The 17,578-nt window shown below is 34.2% G+C and overlaps 2 protein-coding genes across 2 annotated transcripts; both read left to right on the forward strand.

The window, feature by feature from the left end:
* Positions 1 to 1,306: 1,306 nt before the first annotated feature.
* Positions 1,307 to 3,416, forward strand: LOC141664354 (cytochrome b561 and DOMON domain-containing protein At3g61750-like). The gene is made up of 4 exons (XM_074470288.1): positions 1,307 to 1,785; positions 1,950 to 2,352; positions 2,424 to 2,725; positions 2,958 to 3,416. Exons 1-4 carry the CDS (start codon positions 1,543 to 1,545, stop codon positions 3,237 to 3,239), a joined length of 1,230 nt encoding a protein of 409 aa, XP_074326389.1. The 5' UTR covers positions 1,307 to 1,542; the 3' UTR covers positions 3,240 to 3,416.
* Positions 3,417 to 4,324: 908 nt separating this feature from the next.
* LOC141664353 (histone-lysine N-methyltransferase ATX3-like) lies at positions 4,325 to 17,190 on the forward strand. The gene is made up of 23 exons (XM_074470287.1): positions 4,325 to 5,395; positions 5,495 to 5,550; positions 5,631 to 5,829; positions 6,371 to 6,478; positions 6,582 to 6,650; positions 6,747 to 6,815; positions 6,899 to 6,990; positions 7,077 to 7,169; positions 7,448 to 7,583; positions 8,086 to 8,158; positions 8,241 to 8,340; positions 8,475 to 8,599; positions 8,698 to 8,843; positions 9,096 to 9,200; positions 9,685 to 9,749; positions 10,630 to 10,846; positions 14,799 to 14,885; positions 15,019 to 15,075; positions 15,173 to 15,262; positions 15,458 to 15,544; positions 15,713 to 15,787; positions 16,621 to 16,721; positions 16,815 to 17,190. Exons 1-23 carry the CDS (start codon positions 4,847 to 4,849, stop codon positions 16,903 to 16,905), a joined length of 2,790 nt encoding a protein of 929 aa, XP_074326388.1. The 5' UTR covers positions 4,325 to 4,846; the 3' UTR covers positions 16,906 to 17,190.
* The last annotated feature ends 388 nt before the right edge of the window (positions 17,191 to 17,578 follow it).

A 17,578-nucleotide genomic window follows, 5' to 3' on the forward strand; every position in this document is an offset into this window, starting at 1 on the left:
TTCACCTGAGGGCCAAAAAGACATGCCTGGTTTGGATCCCAAGACGGCTAAACACTACCTGCTAAATTTGTAAATACTTAATTTTCGTTTTTTTATCGTAGTGAACCCGCAACCGCTATCTTTTGGGTGCACACTGAATAAATCACATAGGCTTAATTTCCGTTTTTCTTAAGAATAACAAGATTTTAGGATTAAACGACGACTTTTAAATCCATTAACATCTTAAATGGTGTTTGCTAGATTGGCAGGCTAAAAAAATATAAAATAATGATTATGTAAAATTTGCGGAACTTGTAATACAATGTACTATAATAAAGTTGTTTATAATAATTGAGTATGTTTTAAAATTAGAATGTTATTAATGTTTCAAGTTATTACAAATAGAATGTATTATTTGTATGAGTCGCGCTAGGTGTGGAGAATCGTGTAAAAAATTTTTGTACAGACAAGATAATTGATATGAAATATTTTAATTGGGGTTGTTGATATGAATGCACACGCCCATTCTAATTAAAACGTGACGTATGGTATTTTTTACACAATTTTATATCAAAATCTATACACACAGTATTTTCCTATTTTTTATATGCTAATAGAACGTGGAATATTACTATACTTTGGACATGCTGTTACATAATATCAAAACATAACTTAAGAATGGTTAAATATGACACCAGAATTGTTGTTTCACATGAATATATTCATGCGACTGAGGTTGATGTTAAATCTATACTATACTATAATAATCATAATGATATATAATTTGATTTAACGGTTATTTATTAATTTTGGTTATTAAAAAAATACAAATACATAATATTATACATCCGTTAAACTACTAAATTGTTAAAATACTGAACGTAGTCTTCTACTTATATTACTAAACTACGATTACAACTTATTCTGTTATTAAAAATAAATAAATAATATATATATTCGCTAAACTGTTATATTGTTAAACTAAAAATTATGACTACATGTTATCCTGTAATTTTTATTATTAATTAATAATTATTATATATTTATATAAATATTTTAAATTATAATATGACAAGATATATAATTTTTTTTAAATATTAAGGGGCCCGGATTTAAGCTAGTTTTAATTAATTGGTGGCCCTGCTTTCTTTAGTTTATTTTCGAAAATTTAGACTTGCAAAACAAATGTGATGATGATGCCTACCCGCCACCTCTAACCAGTAACCACCACTCTCACCTTCAGCAATCAACCTCTACAATCAGAATGATTAGCTTCAAAGCCAAGAAAACTAATGCCTATCTATCTCTCTTCATATGCAGTTATGCACACCCATCTTCGGCTCAATTATATTTATATAGAGCTTCATTTTCACTATTGTTCTAACATTTTATCTACACATGAAGCTAATTAAATGCTGCCTAGCAAGCCGATGCATCGGTTTAAATTACTGATGTTGACATGAACATCTTCTTCTTTTCTTTTTATTCTTTTGAAGAAATTGTTATAATCAAGATATATTGTGCCCAGCGCTTAGCATTTCAACATTTATCTCTGTTAATTTTATGGCATTGCTAATTAATTCAAGAATGATAACTTCTGCGTTGCTAACTTTGCTATTAGTGTTTGTTCTTGCGTCGTGGGAGCTGATTAGTGTCGTGGGAGCAGAGGAGAATAGTAACGGTGTTAGTGCAGCAGCTGGAGTTGAGGGGCTTTGTAGCATCGATTTAAGCACCTTTCTTCCCCTTCCGTACAGTAATATGCCAAACATGATCTGCAAACCTGTATGGAATACATTTCTGCTCCGAGTAAGTTTCATCTCATTGGATGCATTTTTATTAACATGTAGTTATGCCAACGAGTACTAATGTAAGATAGTAAATTAATTGGAAAAAATGTTTGTGATAATTATTGGCACAAAAAATTCATTACTACTTGTGTAACTTGAAATCGACAAATATTATTAATGCAGTACTCTAGAGCAAAAGATGATACAATGACCATTGTTTTATCTGCGACATACACTTCTGGATGGGTTGGAATTGGATTTTCAAAAGATGGAATGATGCTCAATTCCAGTGCAATGGTGGGATGGATTAGTGAAAATGGTTTTTCAAGAATCAAGCAGTATTTTCTAGCTGGATTTACACCTTCAGAAATCAAACCGGATAAAGGTGAATTGCCTCTAACAAATGTCCCACCATTTGTGACTGTTAATGGGGCAACCATTTACCTGGCGTTTCAGCTCAGTTTAGCCTCCTCATCTTCTCAAGCCAGGCAAGCAATTCTATTGGCTTTTGGTTCCAGATATCCACTCCACCATCGCCTGACTCTTCATAACGACAAAACAGTCATTTATATGGACTTCTCTGCAGGTTTGACCGTTTTTCAAAATTTGCTCAAATAAAACTCGAAGTTGTTATCTTGATACATTTTAGGGTCTCAGGTAAAGAAGACTCCAGACCCGTCTCCACTGTGCCTAGTAACATTTTCAGTACACGAAAGACTCATGGAGTGTTGGCCTTACTTGGCTGGGGTCTAGTTCTTCCTGTAGGAGCAATTGTTGCAAGATACCTTAGGCACATGGATCCTTTATGGTATTATTTTCATGTAGTCCTTCAATTCACGGGATTTCTTATCGTAGTTGCTGCCGTTGCTGTTGGAAGGTTACTCTACGGAAGACTCCACGCAAATGTACCAGCACATAGAGGCATTGGATTCTTTGCTCTTGTCCTAAGCATCCTCCAGGTTTGTATAAACTAGTTGTTTCACTCAAGGACACTCTATTTTAGTATTAGGCACGAGTTTCGTGAAAAATATAAGAAATTCAACCTCTTTCGGGGGTTGAGTGCTTGAGGCTTAGTAGAGTCACGTGTGTGTGAGTATACTAGGGCAAGGTCGGCTACCAAAACATTGTTGCATATTTTTTTTATATATAAGAAAAAGGCCACCTATAACCTTGTATTTGACTGATTTTCAGGTGTTAGCATTCTTTGTAAGACCACACATGGACAGCAAGAAACGATTGTACTGGAATTTGTACCACCAGTGGTGTGGAAGGATTGCTCTGTTGTTCGGAGCATTGAATATAGTATTGGGAATTCATTATGCAAATGCAGGGAATGAATGGAAAATAGGCTATGGATTTCTTCTTGGCACAGTTTTACTTTCATGTATTGTCCTAGAAGCTTTATCATGGAAAAAAAGGTCGCGTAAACTGCCTCCCCCTCCACCTCAGGAATTCGAAATCAATTCATTTTAGAACAAAAGTTAGAGGCACTCGAGCAAGCTAGACGCATAGGCTTTCAAGTCTGTAATGTTGCAACACAAATGAATTTGAAGCCTAGGAATATAAATATTGCTTGTACTGGGAAACATGTTTGTGGTGTGCTGTTATTGTACATAAAGTTTTTTGGTAAATGCAATAAACATTGTAGGACAGAGTATTGAGCAGGAAAGTACCTAAATATTCTAAATCTGCAATCTGCAGAGTCTCACTCTCTGAATTGCAACAGAACCTTTTTGGGTATCAAAACAAGAGCAGCATGTACTATGTAACCCAGCAGGGAAGACTGGGCCAGGAAGTCCTAATTAGGAGTTGGCCTAGCTGGTCAAGCTACAACCAAGCCCATTTGAGCCCAATCGAGTTTTATGGTATACCTGATTCTAAGTTATTGACAACATATATCTAATTTTGGGATCTATTCATTTCATATTTAAATCATTGATAATAATCCATCGATTTTCGAAGATTTTCACTGATTTTAATTGTTTGTGTATTTTGGAAAAATATGTGAAATTTTTCACAAATTCTTCAAAATTTCGTGTATTTTAAAGAGATTTCAAAAGATTAAAAATGAACTAGTAAATCCATTAATATTCATAACATTTTCAAATAAAAAAATCCACGGATTTTTGAATACCATCAGATTTTGATTTAATTTTAAAAATCTAAATTGAATACCATCAAATTTCAGTAGATTTTTTAAAATCTAAATTCTAATCTTTATTGAATATCATCAGATTTCAAAGTACTTTTTAAAATTTAAATTGAATACTTTTTAATTTCAAAAATTCAAAAAAATCTTTTAAAATATTGATTGAATACACCCTCTTTATCATAAAAAAATTAATCTGCAAAAAAAGGAAAAGGAAAAGATAGACCAATGCGATTCCTCAAGTATCATATATTCTTGTTGGTTTCAGTTACGAATTTTATTAAAAGAAAAAAAGGCCAGAAAAAGGTTATTATTTTTTAAAAAAAAAGAAGAAGAAGAAAATAAGGGGGTACAAGTGTAATTATACAAGAAAAGCATGTAAATTGTAAAATTGAATTGTGAGAATTGAGGAGGAATAGGCGTCAGCAGCAAATCGCAGCTTGGACGTTTCCCTTAGCTTCAATTTCCATTCCCCTCCTACTATTACTAGTATTTTGTTTTGGCGCTTCCCAAACACTGTATCCTTCTTCTCTTAATTCTCTCTCTCTCTCTCTCCTTAGAGTTTTGTTTTGTTTTGTTTTCACAGAGAGCGAGAGAGACAGAGAGCGAGAGAGAGAGAGAGAGGGAGAGAGAGGAGAGCTTTTTCAAAATCCAAATACATACACAAACCGCGAACACCCCCTATAGACAGACAGGATACACACCAGCCTACATCTCTATACATTCTTATTATTATTTATTCTATACAACCCACACACACATAATTCCCCCCATACAAATTAGTATTAGCTTTATACATCTTCTAATCGTTTCGCTCAATTCTCTTGCTCCCTCCGTAATTGTTAGACTTTTTTTAAATTATTCGATTGGGTGTTTTTTTAGGGTTTTGTTTCCAACTTTTTTGGGGGGTTTATGTTTTTGGTGTTGAATTATGATTACTAAACGTAAGAATTTCGAGATTCCGATCGAGGATAAACAACACAATTCCGGCAAGAGGAGGAAGATGCGAGGTAAAATTCAATTTGATACTTCCGGTGCTGCTTCTGCTGCTGGTAATGTACTTGTTAATTCTGTTTATCAGAATACTAGACTCCGGAGAGGGAATGTTCCTGCCCCTCCCACATCTACAGATGATGATGACGACGACGACGACGACGACGACGATGATTACATTCCAACAGTTACTGCTAAGCGCAGGCGAACCCAAATTTCTTACACTGCCCTGCATTGTTTCCCTCATCATCATGATGAATCATCATTTTATTCTACTTCTAAGACTTCTTCTGCTGCGTCTGCTCCTGTCACCGCACAACACTTTTCTCACGGTGATTTGGTTTGGGCAAAATGCTCTAAAAGATCACCCGCTTGGCCAGCTATTGTCATCGACCCAGTATGCCAAGCTCCTCAGGCTGTTCTCAAAGCTCGTGTACCTAACACTATTTGCGTTATGTTTTATGGCTACAACAACAAACGAAAAAGGGTTATCCCCCCCCCCCCCCCCCTCTCGTGTTTAATTTTTCTCTCTAAGCCCTGTTATTGCTGTATTTTTAACATATATACTTAATATATCCATCTGCAGGATTATGGATGGATCAAGGATGGCATGATATTTCCATTTGCGGAGTATATGGATAGGTCTGTTGGCATCTTTTTCATTTAAAAAAAGTTGTTTATGGATTGGAATTAATAACTTTATATATATATGCCGTGTTCAGATTTCGGACACAGACTCAACTTTATGGAAGCAAACCCAGCGAGTTTCGTGCGTCAATAGAGGAGGCACTTTTAATAAAAAATGAGAATGCTGGATCTGATTATGATGCTGGTCATGAACACAGTCCTGTTATTAATCACAATACAATTGGAGAGGTGATCGGATCAAATCAAGATATGGAATATTTCGCCTATAACAAGGCAAGTGTGACATAACCGTAACTAATCTCTCTGTCTTCTCATACTTTTGGCAACACCATTAAATTTTTGCACATCACAACTACACAAGTCAGTAATGAGTATGTTGCTAGAACACTATATAGTAGATTTTTTATACAAAATTAAATGCAATTTCAGTTCCTAGGTTATATGTTTTTGTGCTTGGCCTCTTTTTATCCGGTTATATCAACATTTCTGCTTTCACCTGGTAAAAATGATTGGTCTGGCTGTTTGATGTTATATCTTTTGAGCCAGGGTATGTGAAGTAGAATTAATAGAAATAAGGCAATTTTACACTGATGAATTTTGAATGAGAAGTTTTGTTTTTTATGCATGTTTGTAAGGCGGTTGCTTTTAAACATTCATGCACAAATTATATAGATTCTTAGCAGTTGTTTTTTTGCTCAATAATTTCATGGATTAGAAATATATTTTCTTATTCATCGTACATCTAGTGTGCGATGCTTTCAGAATATAAATTGATCTACCAAATTTTATGGTTTTGCATGTTGGTCATGTTCAGGACACAAGACAATGTGACGGCTGTGATATAATTCATCCTTTCGAGAATATGAAGAAAGTGAAGGGAAGAACTTCGGAAGCCAAGTATTTATGTGACCATTGCACAAAGGTTAAGTACAAATATTTTCCTTTTTTCAGAGTTTTCAGGTTTTTCTTTATGGCACTCTCTGAAATCAGTTTGCTGAAAGTAAATGATGTTATTGCTGATGCAGTTGCAGAAATCAAAACAATACTGTGGTGTATGCATGAAGATTTGGCATCACTCAGATGGAGGAAATTGGGTGACTTTACTTGCTAGATCTGTTCATTGTTGTTTCTGATGTTATGTTTAGTTAAACATTGCTGATTATATTCCCATGCTTTAATCTGTGAACTAGGTATGTTGTGATGGTTGTGATGTCTGGGTCCATGCTGAATGTGCCAAAATTTCTGGCAAGCTATTCAAGGTGTGCTCACATTTCATGCCTCATCTGTTTCATTCTTTATTTTCATTGCACATGTTTTGTATAGTAAATGATTGGTTTTACAGATTTATAAGGACACAGATTATTATTGCCCCGAATGCAAAGAAATGTCTGGCCAGGAGTCATCGTATTCAAGAATGCGGCGATCAAAAGTCAGGTAACAAGTTCATGTGTTCATTTGTACCTCTCTCTCTTCAAGGGAATTTACTTATCAAGTGTCAAGAATATCATCGATTCGGACAGGTCCGTCGATAACAAAGATCGAGCTGCAGTTCCTGACAAAATAATCGTTGTCTGTACTGGCGTGGAAGGAATGTATTATCCGTCTCTACATCTGTAAGCTCTAAACCTCAAGGAATAATCTCACCCCTGCCTAATGTCTTATCTATGCCTTATCTATTCAAGCAATGAAATTCTGTTCCCATGGGCCTCGATTATACAAACATTACTGCTTTAGGCTGATGTTATACTTGTAATACCATTATATTAAAACTCGTAGCCTTTGTGGTTCCCCTTTCATGACACCTATATCCCTTTTGTTTTACATGTCTCATGCCAAATCAACAGATCTGACAGGTTATAGTAATATGGGTAAACAATCTTTCCTTTTTCAGAGTTGAATGCAGATGTGGTTCTTGTGGGAAAAGGAAACAGAATCCAGGTGAATGGGAACGGCATACAGGTTCCAGAGCTAAGAAATGGAAAACTAGCATTAAAGTGAAGAGTTCAAAGCTTCCTCTTGAACAATGGGTTTGTTTTAAGCTTTCGTTGCTTGTAATTTTGGGTGTATGCCACAATCTGTATCTCACAGTGGAGTGTATATATATATATATATTAAAGATATTAGTGGATATCCATATTTAAAAATCTTTCACTTACCCGATGGTGAAAGTATCTGGGTCCTGACCTCTGGGATAAGTGCCAGGCTGCTAGCAATTTCTTTAGTGTTGCTCCAGTGATGACATGGGCTTATGTTTTGCGTGTCATTCTGCTTTGAGTGTCTATTTCTTCAGCTATATCATTCTGATGGTAAAAATTGCACTTCAACTCTATGTTGAAATGCAATTCAGGCTGTACTGAAATTTCACACAGGAGCATCAACGGGATACTAATTTATTGGTTCTCTTATTTAATCTTCAAATGCTTGCTGCTTTACCCCTAAAACGTTTTATTTTTTTCTTGGTATGTTCCCTTTACACTTATTTGAAGTCCGTTGGGCTGCAGTCCTGATAATTTAATGAATGCACTGCAGATGTCGCAGTATAATCTACTTGACATAAAGCCCTTGAAGTTAAATAAGCAGCAGTTATGCACAATTCTACAAGGTAATAGCGGCTATATCAAGGGCATCTGTGTCATAGTTAATTTGTGCAAACTAATTCCTCATATCTAATTGCACTCGGACAGAGAAGTATGAGCCTGTTTGCCCAAAGTGGACGACAGAACGTTGTGCTGTTTGTGGTTGGGTTGAGGACTGGGACTACAACAAAATCATCTTGTGTAACAGGTTTTCCTTTAGCTCCAAAACTAATTTTTAGCTTCTGAATTATGGGTCGGTTGTATACTATTTGCTCAAGTATGCTTTACCGTAGTGAATTTGGGATTCAAGTAGAATGACCAAGCTTCTTGTTTTCTCCCCAGATGTGAAATTGCCGTTCATCAAGAATGCTATGGTGTGATAGGCGATCAGGATTTTGCTTCATGGGTTTGTAGAGCTTGTGAAACACCAGATGCTGAGAGAGAGTGTTGCCTGTGCCCAATTAAAGGCATGTATATGACAGACGCTAAACAAACGCACAACCACATGTAAAGACAAATATACCACTAAATTTATCCTCTTATACTGTAATGACTTACTGTGCAGGTGGTGCTTTGAAGCCAAATGATGTTGACACTTTTTGGGTTCATGTCACATGTGCATGGTTTCGTCCTGAAGTTAAAATTCTGAACTATGAGAAAATGGAACCTGTTGTTGGGCTTTTTAAAACCCCGTTAGATTCTTTTATGAAGGTGCAATGATATAAAAGACAAAGCTGATTTTTACTTAAAACTATTATGATTTACCAGTTATATCAGTTTTATCATTCTTATATTTAAGCTTGTGACCCTATCTCTATTTTTTTACGCTGTTTATCCTATCACTTTGTGATGGAATTGCCTCTGTTTGGTCATGTAACTATATCTTTATGCTGCATTTCTTGCTGCTAATAAGTACCCGAGTGACTGTTTGTATAAATATCCAATTATGTCCTCTGATGACAGGCATGTGTTATTTGCAAGCAAGTGCATGGTTCTTGCACGCAGTGTTGCAAGTGCGCCACTTATTTCCATGCAATGTGTGCTTTGAGAGCCGGTTATCACATGGAAGTAAGTTCCCTCTACTGTTATTAGCATGCACTTAACCTAGCCTTGTAAGGAAATTATTATTAGCATCATGCAACTGTGCAAAAGCTGTGGGGTTATAAGATAACGATCCTCATCTTTCTTTCTGAATTTACTTTTATTATGCTTGTTAAAATTTACCCATATTTAATATGTGTACTTGATCTAGGGAGCAAAGCATTGATACTAATGTCATAGTCGTCTTGTAATTTAGAGACAAGTTATTACTGACTGAAATTTAGACTTTGCTTCCCTCTTCAATTTTAGTATCTTAATGTCTGTGGGTGTGCTTCAGAGAGGTAGAGACAGAGGTTCCTATTTTATTCTGCCACAAACTTTGTGCTATTAGAATTAATTAGTCGGCTTGTGGAGTTTATTATCTTTTTTTTAATATAGAAAATGGGGTATTATTTCTTTCTAAAAATGCGCAAGGGTAAAGATCCAGCCTTTCATGTTCTCTGTTTTTCAGATGCAAAGTTCAGAGAAGAATGGACAACAAATTACCAAATTCATGTCATATTGTGATGTTCACAGGTAAGAAAAGATGTTGCAATCAATATTATCTATGTTGATTTTACTGTGTTTTCATCTTGATAGTTATGCTTCTACTTTACCTATTACATCATTTATTATGATGGGTTTCATTTGGTGCATTATGGTCTCCTTTGATCGTAATGGAAGAGGTTTATTATGAACAGTAATAGCTAATATAAAATGGTACGGATACTGTCTAGTTCTAAAATATTAATATTCTTTTTATTTGAGAATTTTGTATTTTTGGCTTGCATCACAAAAAAACTAGGTTTTTGCTATTTTTTATGAGTCATGGTATCATGGTTGTTTATGAAGTAATCACTATGCACTTCTATAATTTAAATCAACTAGTTGCACAAAGCAGTATGATTCTTCATTGGTGCTCTGCTTGGTAAGCCTACTTTGATCCAGCTCCTTGTATGTGATTAAGTATAAACCTGAAGTCCGGGCCAACCTAAGTTAGGATGCAATGCACCCATTTATGCATTTGCATGCAGAATATACGTCAGACGTTTTTTGCCTCCTATCCTAACTAGGAAACATTTGTAACCTGATAATTTACCAAGTATACATTTTATGTATTGAGCTGGATATACTTGATATAATTGGTTTACTTTGTTGTAGGAATATGATGTTGACAGAATTTTTAGAACATGGCTTTCTATGTATTGTGGATGAAAACATATATTTGAATAAGATACTTGGAGCTTCTAGTAGTAATTTAATACCGAGTGGTACATTATAGTGGATGATGTCAACTTGTACTGTGTTTATATCACTATGTATGTGTGTGTGCGCGCTGGCTCATGCAAAAAACTTGTCAACTGCTTAGCTTTAAATGCCTTAGACTACACAGCTTCATATCATTCTCTTAATGCAGTGACCCGGAGGCGGGTAATGGTATAGTCATGCGGACTCCCATCGGAATTTTTGTTTCCAGAAAATTACTTAATCAATCACAATGTGTACGGGGATCAAGTTTGGTTTCGTGCAAGACAAAAGAACTTCTCGATCCATTAACTGCAAAAGCGAATGAGTACCAGTCTGAGCCGTTCTCTTCTGCAAGGTGTCGCATCTACAAAAGATTGCAAAAGCAGGTACAGATCATGAAGTATATGTTGAAGGCAATTTGTTTATTTTTTTCAGGTAGTTTATCTGCTATGTTGAACCTTTTTTGTGATTTTTTTGAATAATGTTGTATGTTTTACTGTCACTGCTACCTTGATACTGGCAGTATTTTAAGTTCTAGAAATTGTTCTCTTATAAGATACATAAATAGTAAATTAGTAATGTGAATCACAAAATTAGATAGTAGGTGTTAATAATAGATTCTCATTTTTAGCTTGCGTTTCAAATTATAAGTTGCAATATGGATGTTGATGTTTGTTATAGACCCGGAAATGGGTCGTGTACGTGTATATTCGTTCCGTGTACTTTCGTGTCAAAATCTTAAACCCGATCCAGACCCGAATTTGTATTCGCCTACCATTTGGTTACACTAACCCGGAACAAATAAATTCGTGTGTAACCTTTTGGTACATGGAAGTACACTAATTATATACGAAAAAATCAATTGGTAGAAAATACACTAGATATTTAAATTGTCCAGGATAGTTAACAACTAAATTTCGAATACATAAATTATAGAAATAGAATATTTATATTTGCTATTTATTATTAGAATAAGATATATACATTATATTATACTCCCTCCGTCCCTCCCAATTGTTATCGTTTCTGCAAAAGTGTCCGACACGCATTTTAAGATGAAGAGAAAGTATAGTTCTTTAACTTTTTTAAAAAAAATATTTTTCTGAATAAAAGTTTAAACATTCTATTTTTATTCAGAAAAAGAAAATTTTTAAGAAAAGTTATAGAACTATACTTTCTATTCATCTTAAAATGCGTGCCGGACACTCTTCCAGAAACGATAAAAATTGAGAGGGACGGAGGGAGTAAATATTAAATATTTTTAAAAAATATTTATTTATTTATTTCATGTACTTTGTTCCGTTTCGTGTCGTGCGCTATTTCGGAAAACCAAATGAGACACTAATTATATCCGTGTTTTTCGTGTTCGTGTAGTTTGGTGTTCGTGTACCAAATTTTCAAATCCAAACACTAATTATTTGTGTCGTTTCATAACATATTCACGTGTCGTGTACCAAAATTGCAAGGTGTAATTTTGTTGTAGTATATAAACTTAATGTTGTATTCATCAGTCAAATGACTCAAATGTAGTTATTTATGTTAGTAATGCTTGTTTAGATATTTTAATAGTACTCCTAATTCAGAATGTTAATAGTATTTTGTCAATTAATAACAAGTATATAATGTATAACAAAGAAGAAAAGAAAATTAAAATGCCTGAATTTGACCACAGATGACAGATATAAAGTTATGCAGTTTCGATGGCTCTTTTTGCTCTACAAAATTATACACATAGCTTATTGGTTATACGACCTTATTGATTAGCACTCGATGCAGCTACGGGGAGTTGGGGTTAATCTTGAGCTACTGGGGCTTGGGATTAATCTTGAGCTCCCACCACAAATTACGTCACTGGACCGCAAGCTTGCTTAGTTAATAAGCGGATTCACATTTATTTTAATGTGTATCCAGTGGGTAAAATGATGCGGAGCATAATATTATTAAATTAGTTGTTAAATACTTTATAGTATTATTTAGATGTAAGTATATTTTTATTTAGTAATTATACTACCCAGTTAGGAATATTCTAGAAAATAAATAAATATAGTAATAGATAATTAATATGTATGAGTTATTATTAAAATGATTTGTTTCCTTTTATTGTTGATTTTACTTGCTCTTCAAGTTACTTGTTCACCAAGTCTTATGAGTACTATATAAACATATGTAATCTCTTTTTATTGATAAAGTTGATTAATATGAATTAAATCTGCGGATTTATTGTGTTTCTTGCCGATTCTCTGAGGAGATAGGCCTTTATCCCCTTGTTTTACCCTTATCCCTAACCCTGGTCCTACATCACAAAAAGGGTGAACTTTTTGCATTCTCGTGTTTTGAACATTTTTTTTGAAGGAAGAGGTAATAAGGGCAACACCTGAAAGAAGTATGTATTAGAATATTTGATCGGCAAAGTATGTATTTTTTCCAAGGAAGATGTAAAAGGTGCAACACCTGAAAGTAGTATGTATTAAAATATTCAATCGGCAAAGTAAATGTAAACAAATTAGAATTTCTATTGAGTTGTTATCACCTAAAAGTTTTGCGATTTAAATTTATATATGATACATCTACAACATATGCTTGGTAATTAACAACAAAAATACCATTTTTAAGTAAAATGGAATTATTTGTAATTTAATCAGAAATATTAGTATGACGGAAAATATTTAATGAACTAGCTCGTATGTATGGTGCAATTATATTTAATATTATACTCCGAAGCTGTCACATTGAGAGATTATTATATCAATAGCATTTTTATAGAAGCGTGATCTTTTTTATTGCTTTAAGTAGCAGTTTACAGTATATTTATTTCATGGAAAATATAGAGGGTGTGTATTAATGTATTTATGTTTTTACTCAGATATTTGTCATCTTTAATGTTTATATCTTTTCTTCTACCAAAATATCACTTTTGTGATCCAAATGCCCAAAATACCTAAACGCTCAAGGAACGCGTATGCGGTTTTTTAAATGTTAACAAAAAACACGCATGAAAAGCATGCGTATTCACTTTATTTTTTTTAATGGAATACGCATTGGTAGAATGCGTATCCACTAAAAGGATAAAGTGAATACGCATGCTTTTCACGCGTGTTCTATGTTAACTTTTATAAAATTAAATATGCATCCCCCAGGTGCGTACTCCATGGGTATTTTTGGGTATTCACGCTTATGGGTATTTTGGGCAGTTGAAGCCCAAAAGTGGTGTATTTTGGTCATTATTTCTTTCTTCAGCATATTAATTGTTTTCCTTTTTGAATATGCCTTTTGCCTAGACTGTAGAAGAATTTGTGTAAAATATCTTTTAAAAATTAGTAAGTTGATTCCTATTTGCTGTAAAAGAAATAAAGTTAGATTTTTTTAATATACTTTAACATCTCATATTAGCATCTAAATCTTCTAGCAGTGAGTCTTTTACCTTATCAGAATACATTCCTAGTTTTAGTAAAATTATTAGATTTCTGCTTAAATTGTCCTTCAATTTTTCTATAATTTGTAGTAGTAATAGTATTAAAGTTTTTAAATAAATGGTGTATATTGATGTTTTTATATTATTGAAACATTAAATTATTAGAATAATCAGAATTATTGAATAAGAATTATTCATATCCTTATGTATAAGTAATGTTACCTGACTCAAGCACATATTTCCGACAAGGGTGCGGGTCCAGTAGTTGGATTGTTAGTATTAAAATATATCGGATTCTTTTTTATGGATCCGAAATTGGACAGGAGTGTCGGGGCTCAACATGGAAGCTTAATTCAAGCAAAACTTTATATAGACATTTATTTTATATTCTAAAAAATAGTGTCTACTACACTTAAATGAATTACTTTTTATTATGTATGTTAATTGAGTAAGATGAGATAGCCCAATGGTAAGGCCTTATTTTCCGTGTTTGTCCATGAGTTTGATCTCGCTCACTGAAAAATTATTAAAATAATACTATGTAAGTGTATAAGCTTACTGAAAAGTAAACAAAAATATGTGCATTAAATTGTGGAACAATATCAAATGAATAAAATACAAACATGTCTAGGTAATGGAGTGTATAGGACTATAAGTATATATTTTGTTGGTATTGTTATTATCAACTTTTTCTGGAAATATAGGTATGTATCTTTTGCCATAAATTCCTTTCTATTATAAGGTTTTGGATATCAATTCTAAACTATTTAGATTTAGTTTGGAATCCTAAACTATCATTCTCACTTAAAAAACATCCATACAAATGTAGAAATTCACTGGTCCTTTTATATAATTCGTGTATAATGATATGTTTTTACGTTCATATTTTCACTATTTTCTTTCCTCAATCATTAATTTTTTTGTAGAATTTTGTATGTGAACCTCTGCTCCACCGGCCTATGGGACCAAGACATCATTCATTGGAAGCAACTGCCTGCTTAACCTTGCATGGAGTAAGTTTGTTTGCTGCTACTTGTAATTCTTCAGTATTATTTTTGGGTCTTCATCATTTATCAATAATCAAATCCTTTGTTTTACAAACATAAATATCCTTGCAAGTAATATATTTCACTTTCAACTTTACAGGAGGATAAAGCTCCCCGCAAGTTTTCAACATTAAAAGAACGGCTTCATGATTTACAGGTTCCATGCCTTTTCATTTGAGTGTTATAATTGCTGCTGTTCTTCTGTAATTATTTGGAGTTTGACCCTGCATTTTGGTGTTATTTCTGTGTTTCAGAAAACTGAAAATCATAGGGTTTGTTTTGGAAAATCTGGAATACATGGATGGGGACTTTTTGCTCGCACAAACATTCAAGAAGGAGAAATGGTATATATATATATGAATCAGTATTTAGAAGCTTTTAAGAAATCTGTTTCTTAGCACTCACGATATTATTTTTTCTATGCCCCCCGTGCCTTTCCAAAGTTTCACTTGAAGACAATTCTCCTATCTAGTGCTTTCAGTAGTATTGGCGTGCACATAATTTTTTAGCTCTTATGTTGTGTTAATTTTTGGCTCTAGGTTCTGGAGTATCGTGGCGTGAAGGTAAGGAGAAGTGTGGCTGATGTCAGGGAGGCACGGTACCGTGTAGAAGGAAAAGATTGTTATGTGAGTTAATTAATATAAGCTTGCAAGCATGCTGTGAATGAAGATGATGAAAAATAAGTTAACTTGTAATTATTGTTCTGGGTCTAATGAGATAATGAACAAATTATAGTTAATTTGTAATTTGAGCACGTCTCTGTAATTGATTAATCTTTAACTCATCTTCTGCAGCTTTTCAAGATCAGTGAAGAAGTATTAATTGATTCAACCGAGAGTGGGAACATTGGTCGCTTGATCAATCATTCAGTAAGTTCTGCAGTACTGAATTTATATTGGAAATCCGTCTTTTCTCCCTTTCCTGAATCTGCTGTAGACAAATGCTTTTTTATGCCTTATAATTCAAGTTTCTATTCCTTCCGGAACTTGCAAGCGCTAGGCTTATCGTGTCCCATAAGCATGTCAGTATATTTAACTGATCACTAGGCAGACATGAAACATCACTGAAGTTAAGGTTTTCTTTAAAAATTGTTGGATCAAGACAACTTTATCCCGGAACCGTCACTTGTATATTCAGCTAGTGAAGGGCATTTAAATTTTCTTAATGCTCGATAAAGGGGTTCATTCTTTGTTTTGTACATCTACATATCATGGCTCACATTGATTCAACCGAGAGTGGGAACATTGGTCGCTTGATCAATCATTCAGTAAGTTCTGCAGTACTGAATTTATATTGGAAATCCGTCTTTTCTCCCTTTCCTGAATCTGCTGTAGACAAATGCTTTTTTATGCCTTATAATTCAAGTTTCCATTCCTTCCGGAACTTGCAAGCGCTAGGCTTATCGTGTCCCATAAGCATGTCAGTATATTTAACTGATCACTAGGCAGACATGAAACATCACTGAAGTTAAGGTTTTCTTTAAAAATTGTTGGATCAAGACAACTTTATCCCGGAACCGTCACTTGTATATTCAGCTAGTGAAGGGCATTTAAATTTTCTTAATGCTCGATAAAGGGGTTCATTCTTTGTTTTGTACATCTACATATCATGGCTCACCGCTGGGATTTTGTGTATTTGGGCTTTTGTGTATTTGAAATCACATTGACGTTTATTTTAACTTTTGCTTGTGACTATACCGCAGTGCATGCCCAACTGTTATGCTAGGATATTAAGTCTGGGCGGAGAAGAAAGCAGGATAGTACTCATTGCCAGAACCAGTGTGCCTGCTGGAGATGAGTTGACGTGGGTTGCGATCATTTCTCTCAAGTTTCATTAGTGTAGATAACTTCAGACTTGCATGTTTGCCAAATTATTTATTCATGTTTATGTTTGCAGGTATGATTACAAGTTTGATCCTGATGAGAGCGACGAACAGAAGGTCCCCTGCTTGTGTAGGGCTCCAGTCTGTCGGCAATTCATGAACTAGGCAAGAAATTGTAGATAAGGGGTGTCTTCTCTGACAATTTACAGGATTTAATAGAAATCAATATTTTTTCATACCAATCATTTGTAACTGTCCAGAACGAGAAGTAGAAAGCTCAATAGGCGGGTTATAGAGCAGAATATTGTTTCCTCCTTAAAAACATATATAGATTTTAGAGGTCATTCCGTATTCTTGAATGTTCATTGTTTGGCACATACTGAGAATGCCAATCTATGTAATTGGATTTCCAGCTGCAGATATTTAGAGATAATGAGATATACTTATACATGGTTTGACTTTAGTTCTTTTTCTTTAATTATTGTACAAGTAATTATGATGGATGTTGCCCGTTGTTAAAACATGATACATATTTCTATGACTTGTTTGGTTGTTGTAGTCTGAAGAAATACGTCAGTGACGAGCAATTTTTTCCCCCCATTTGCTCATTTCCCAATTTTTTTTTATTTTTTAGGAAAACCAAAGAAAACACACCTAAACTTACTCCATAATATTTGCTGCTCCGTCTATCCTCCCTGTTCTTCTTCCTCCACCTCCTTTCGCTCTTCCTCTCTTACATCTTTGTTTGGTCTCTCTCCCTCTCTCTCTCTCTCTCTCTCTCTCTCTCTCTCTAACAATGTATCTGGTGTTTTACCGCTCTAAGCAGATTTTAGATAGC

This window comes from Apium graveolens, chromosome 6, assembly GCF_009905375.1.
Source record: "Apium graveolens cultivar Ventura chromosome 6, ASM990537v1, whole genome shotgun sequence".
NCBI classification, from domain to species: Eukaryota; Viridiplantae; Streptophyta; class Magnoliopsida; order Apiales; family Apiaceae; genus Apium; species Apium graveolens.

Coding starts and splice junctions, on each gene's coding strand:
- LOC141664354 (XM_074470288.1), top strand. CDS start 1,543: ATGGCATTGCTAATTAATTCAAGAATGATAACTTCTGCGTTGCTAACT. Junction 1,786..1,949: donor GGAATACATTTCTGCTCCGA/GTAAGTTTCATC, acceptor TTATTAATGCAG/TACTCTAGAGCAAAAGATGA. Junction 2,726..2,957: donor TTGTCCTAAGCATCCTCCAG/GTTTGTATAAAC, acceptor ACTGATTTTCAG/GTGTTAGCATTCTTTGTAAG.
- LOC141664353 (XM_074470287.1), top strand. CDS start 4,847: ATGATTACTAAACGTAAGAATTTCGAGATTCCGATCGAGGATAAACAA. Junction 5,551..5,630: donor TTTGCGGAGTATATGGATAG/GTCTGTTGGCAT, acceptor TGCCGTGTTCAG/ATTTCGGACACAGACTCAAC. Junction 14,886..15,018: donor CCTGCTTAACCTTGCATGGA/GTAAGTTTGTTT, acceptor TCAACTTTACAG/GAGGATAAAGCTCCCCGCAA.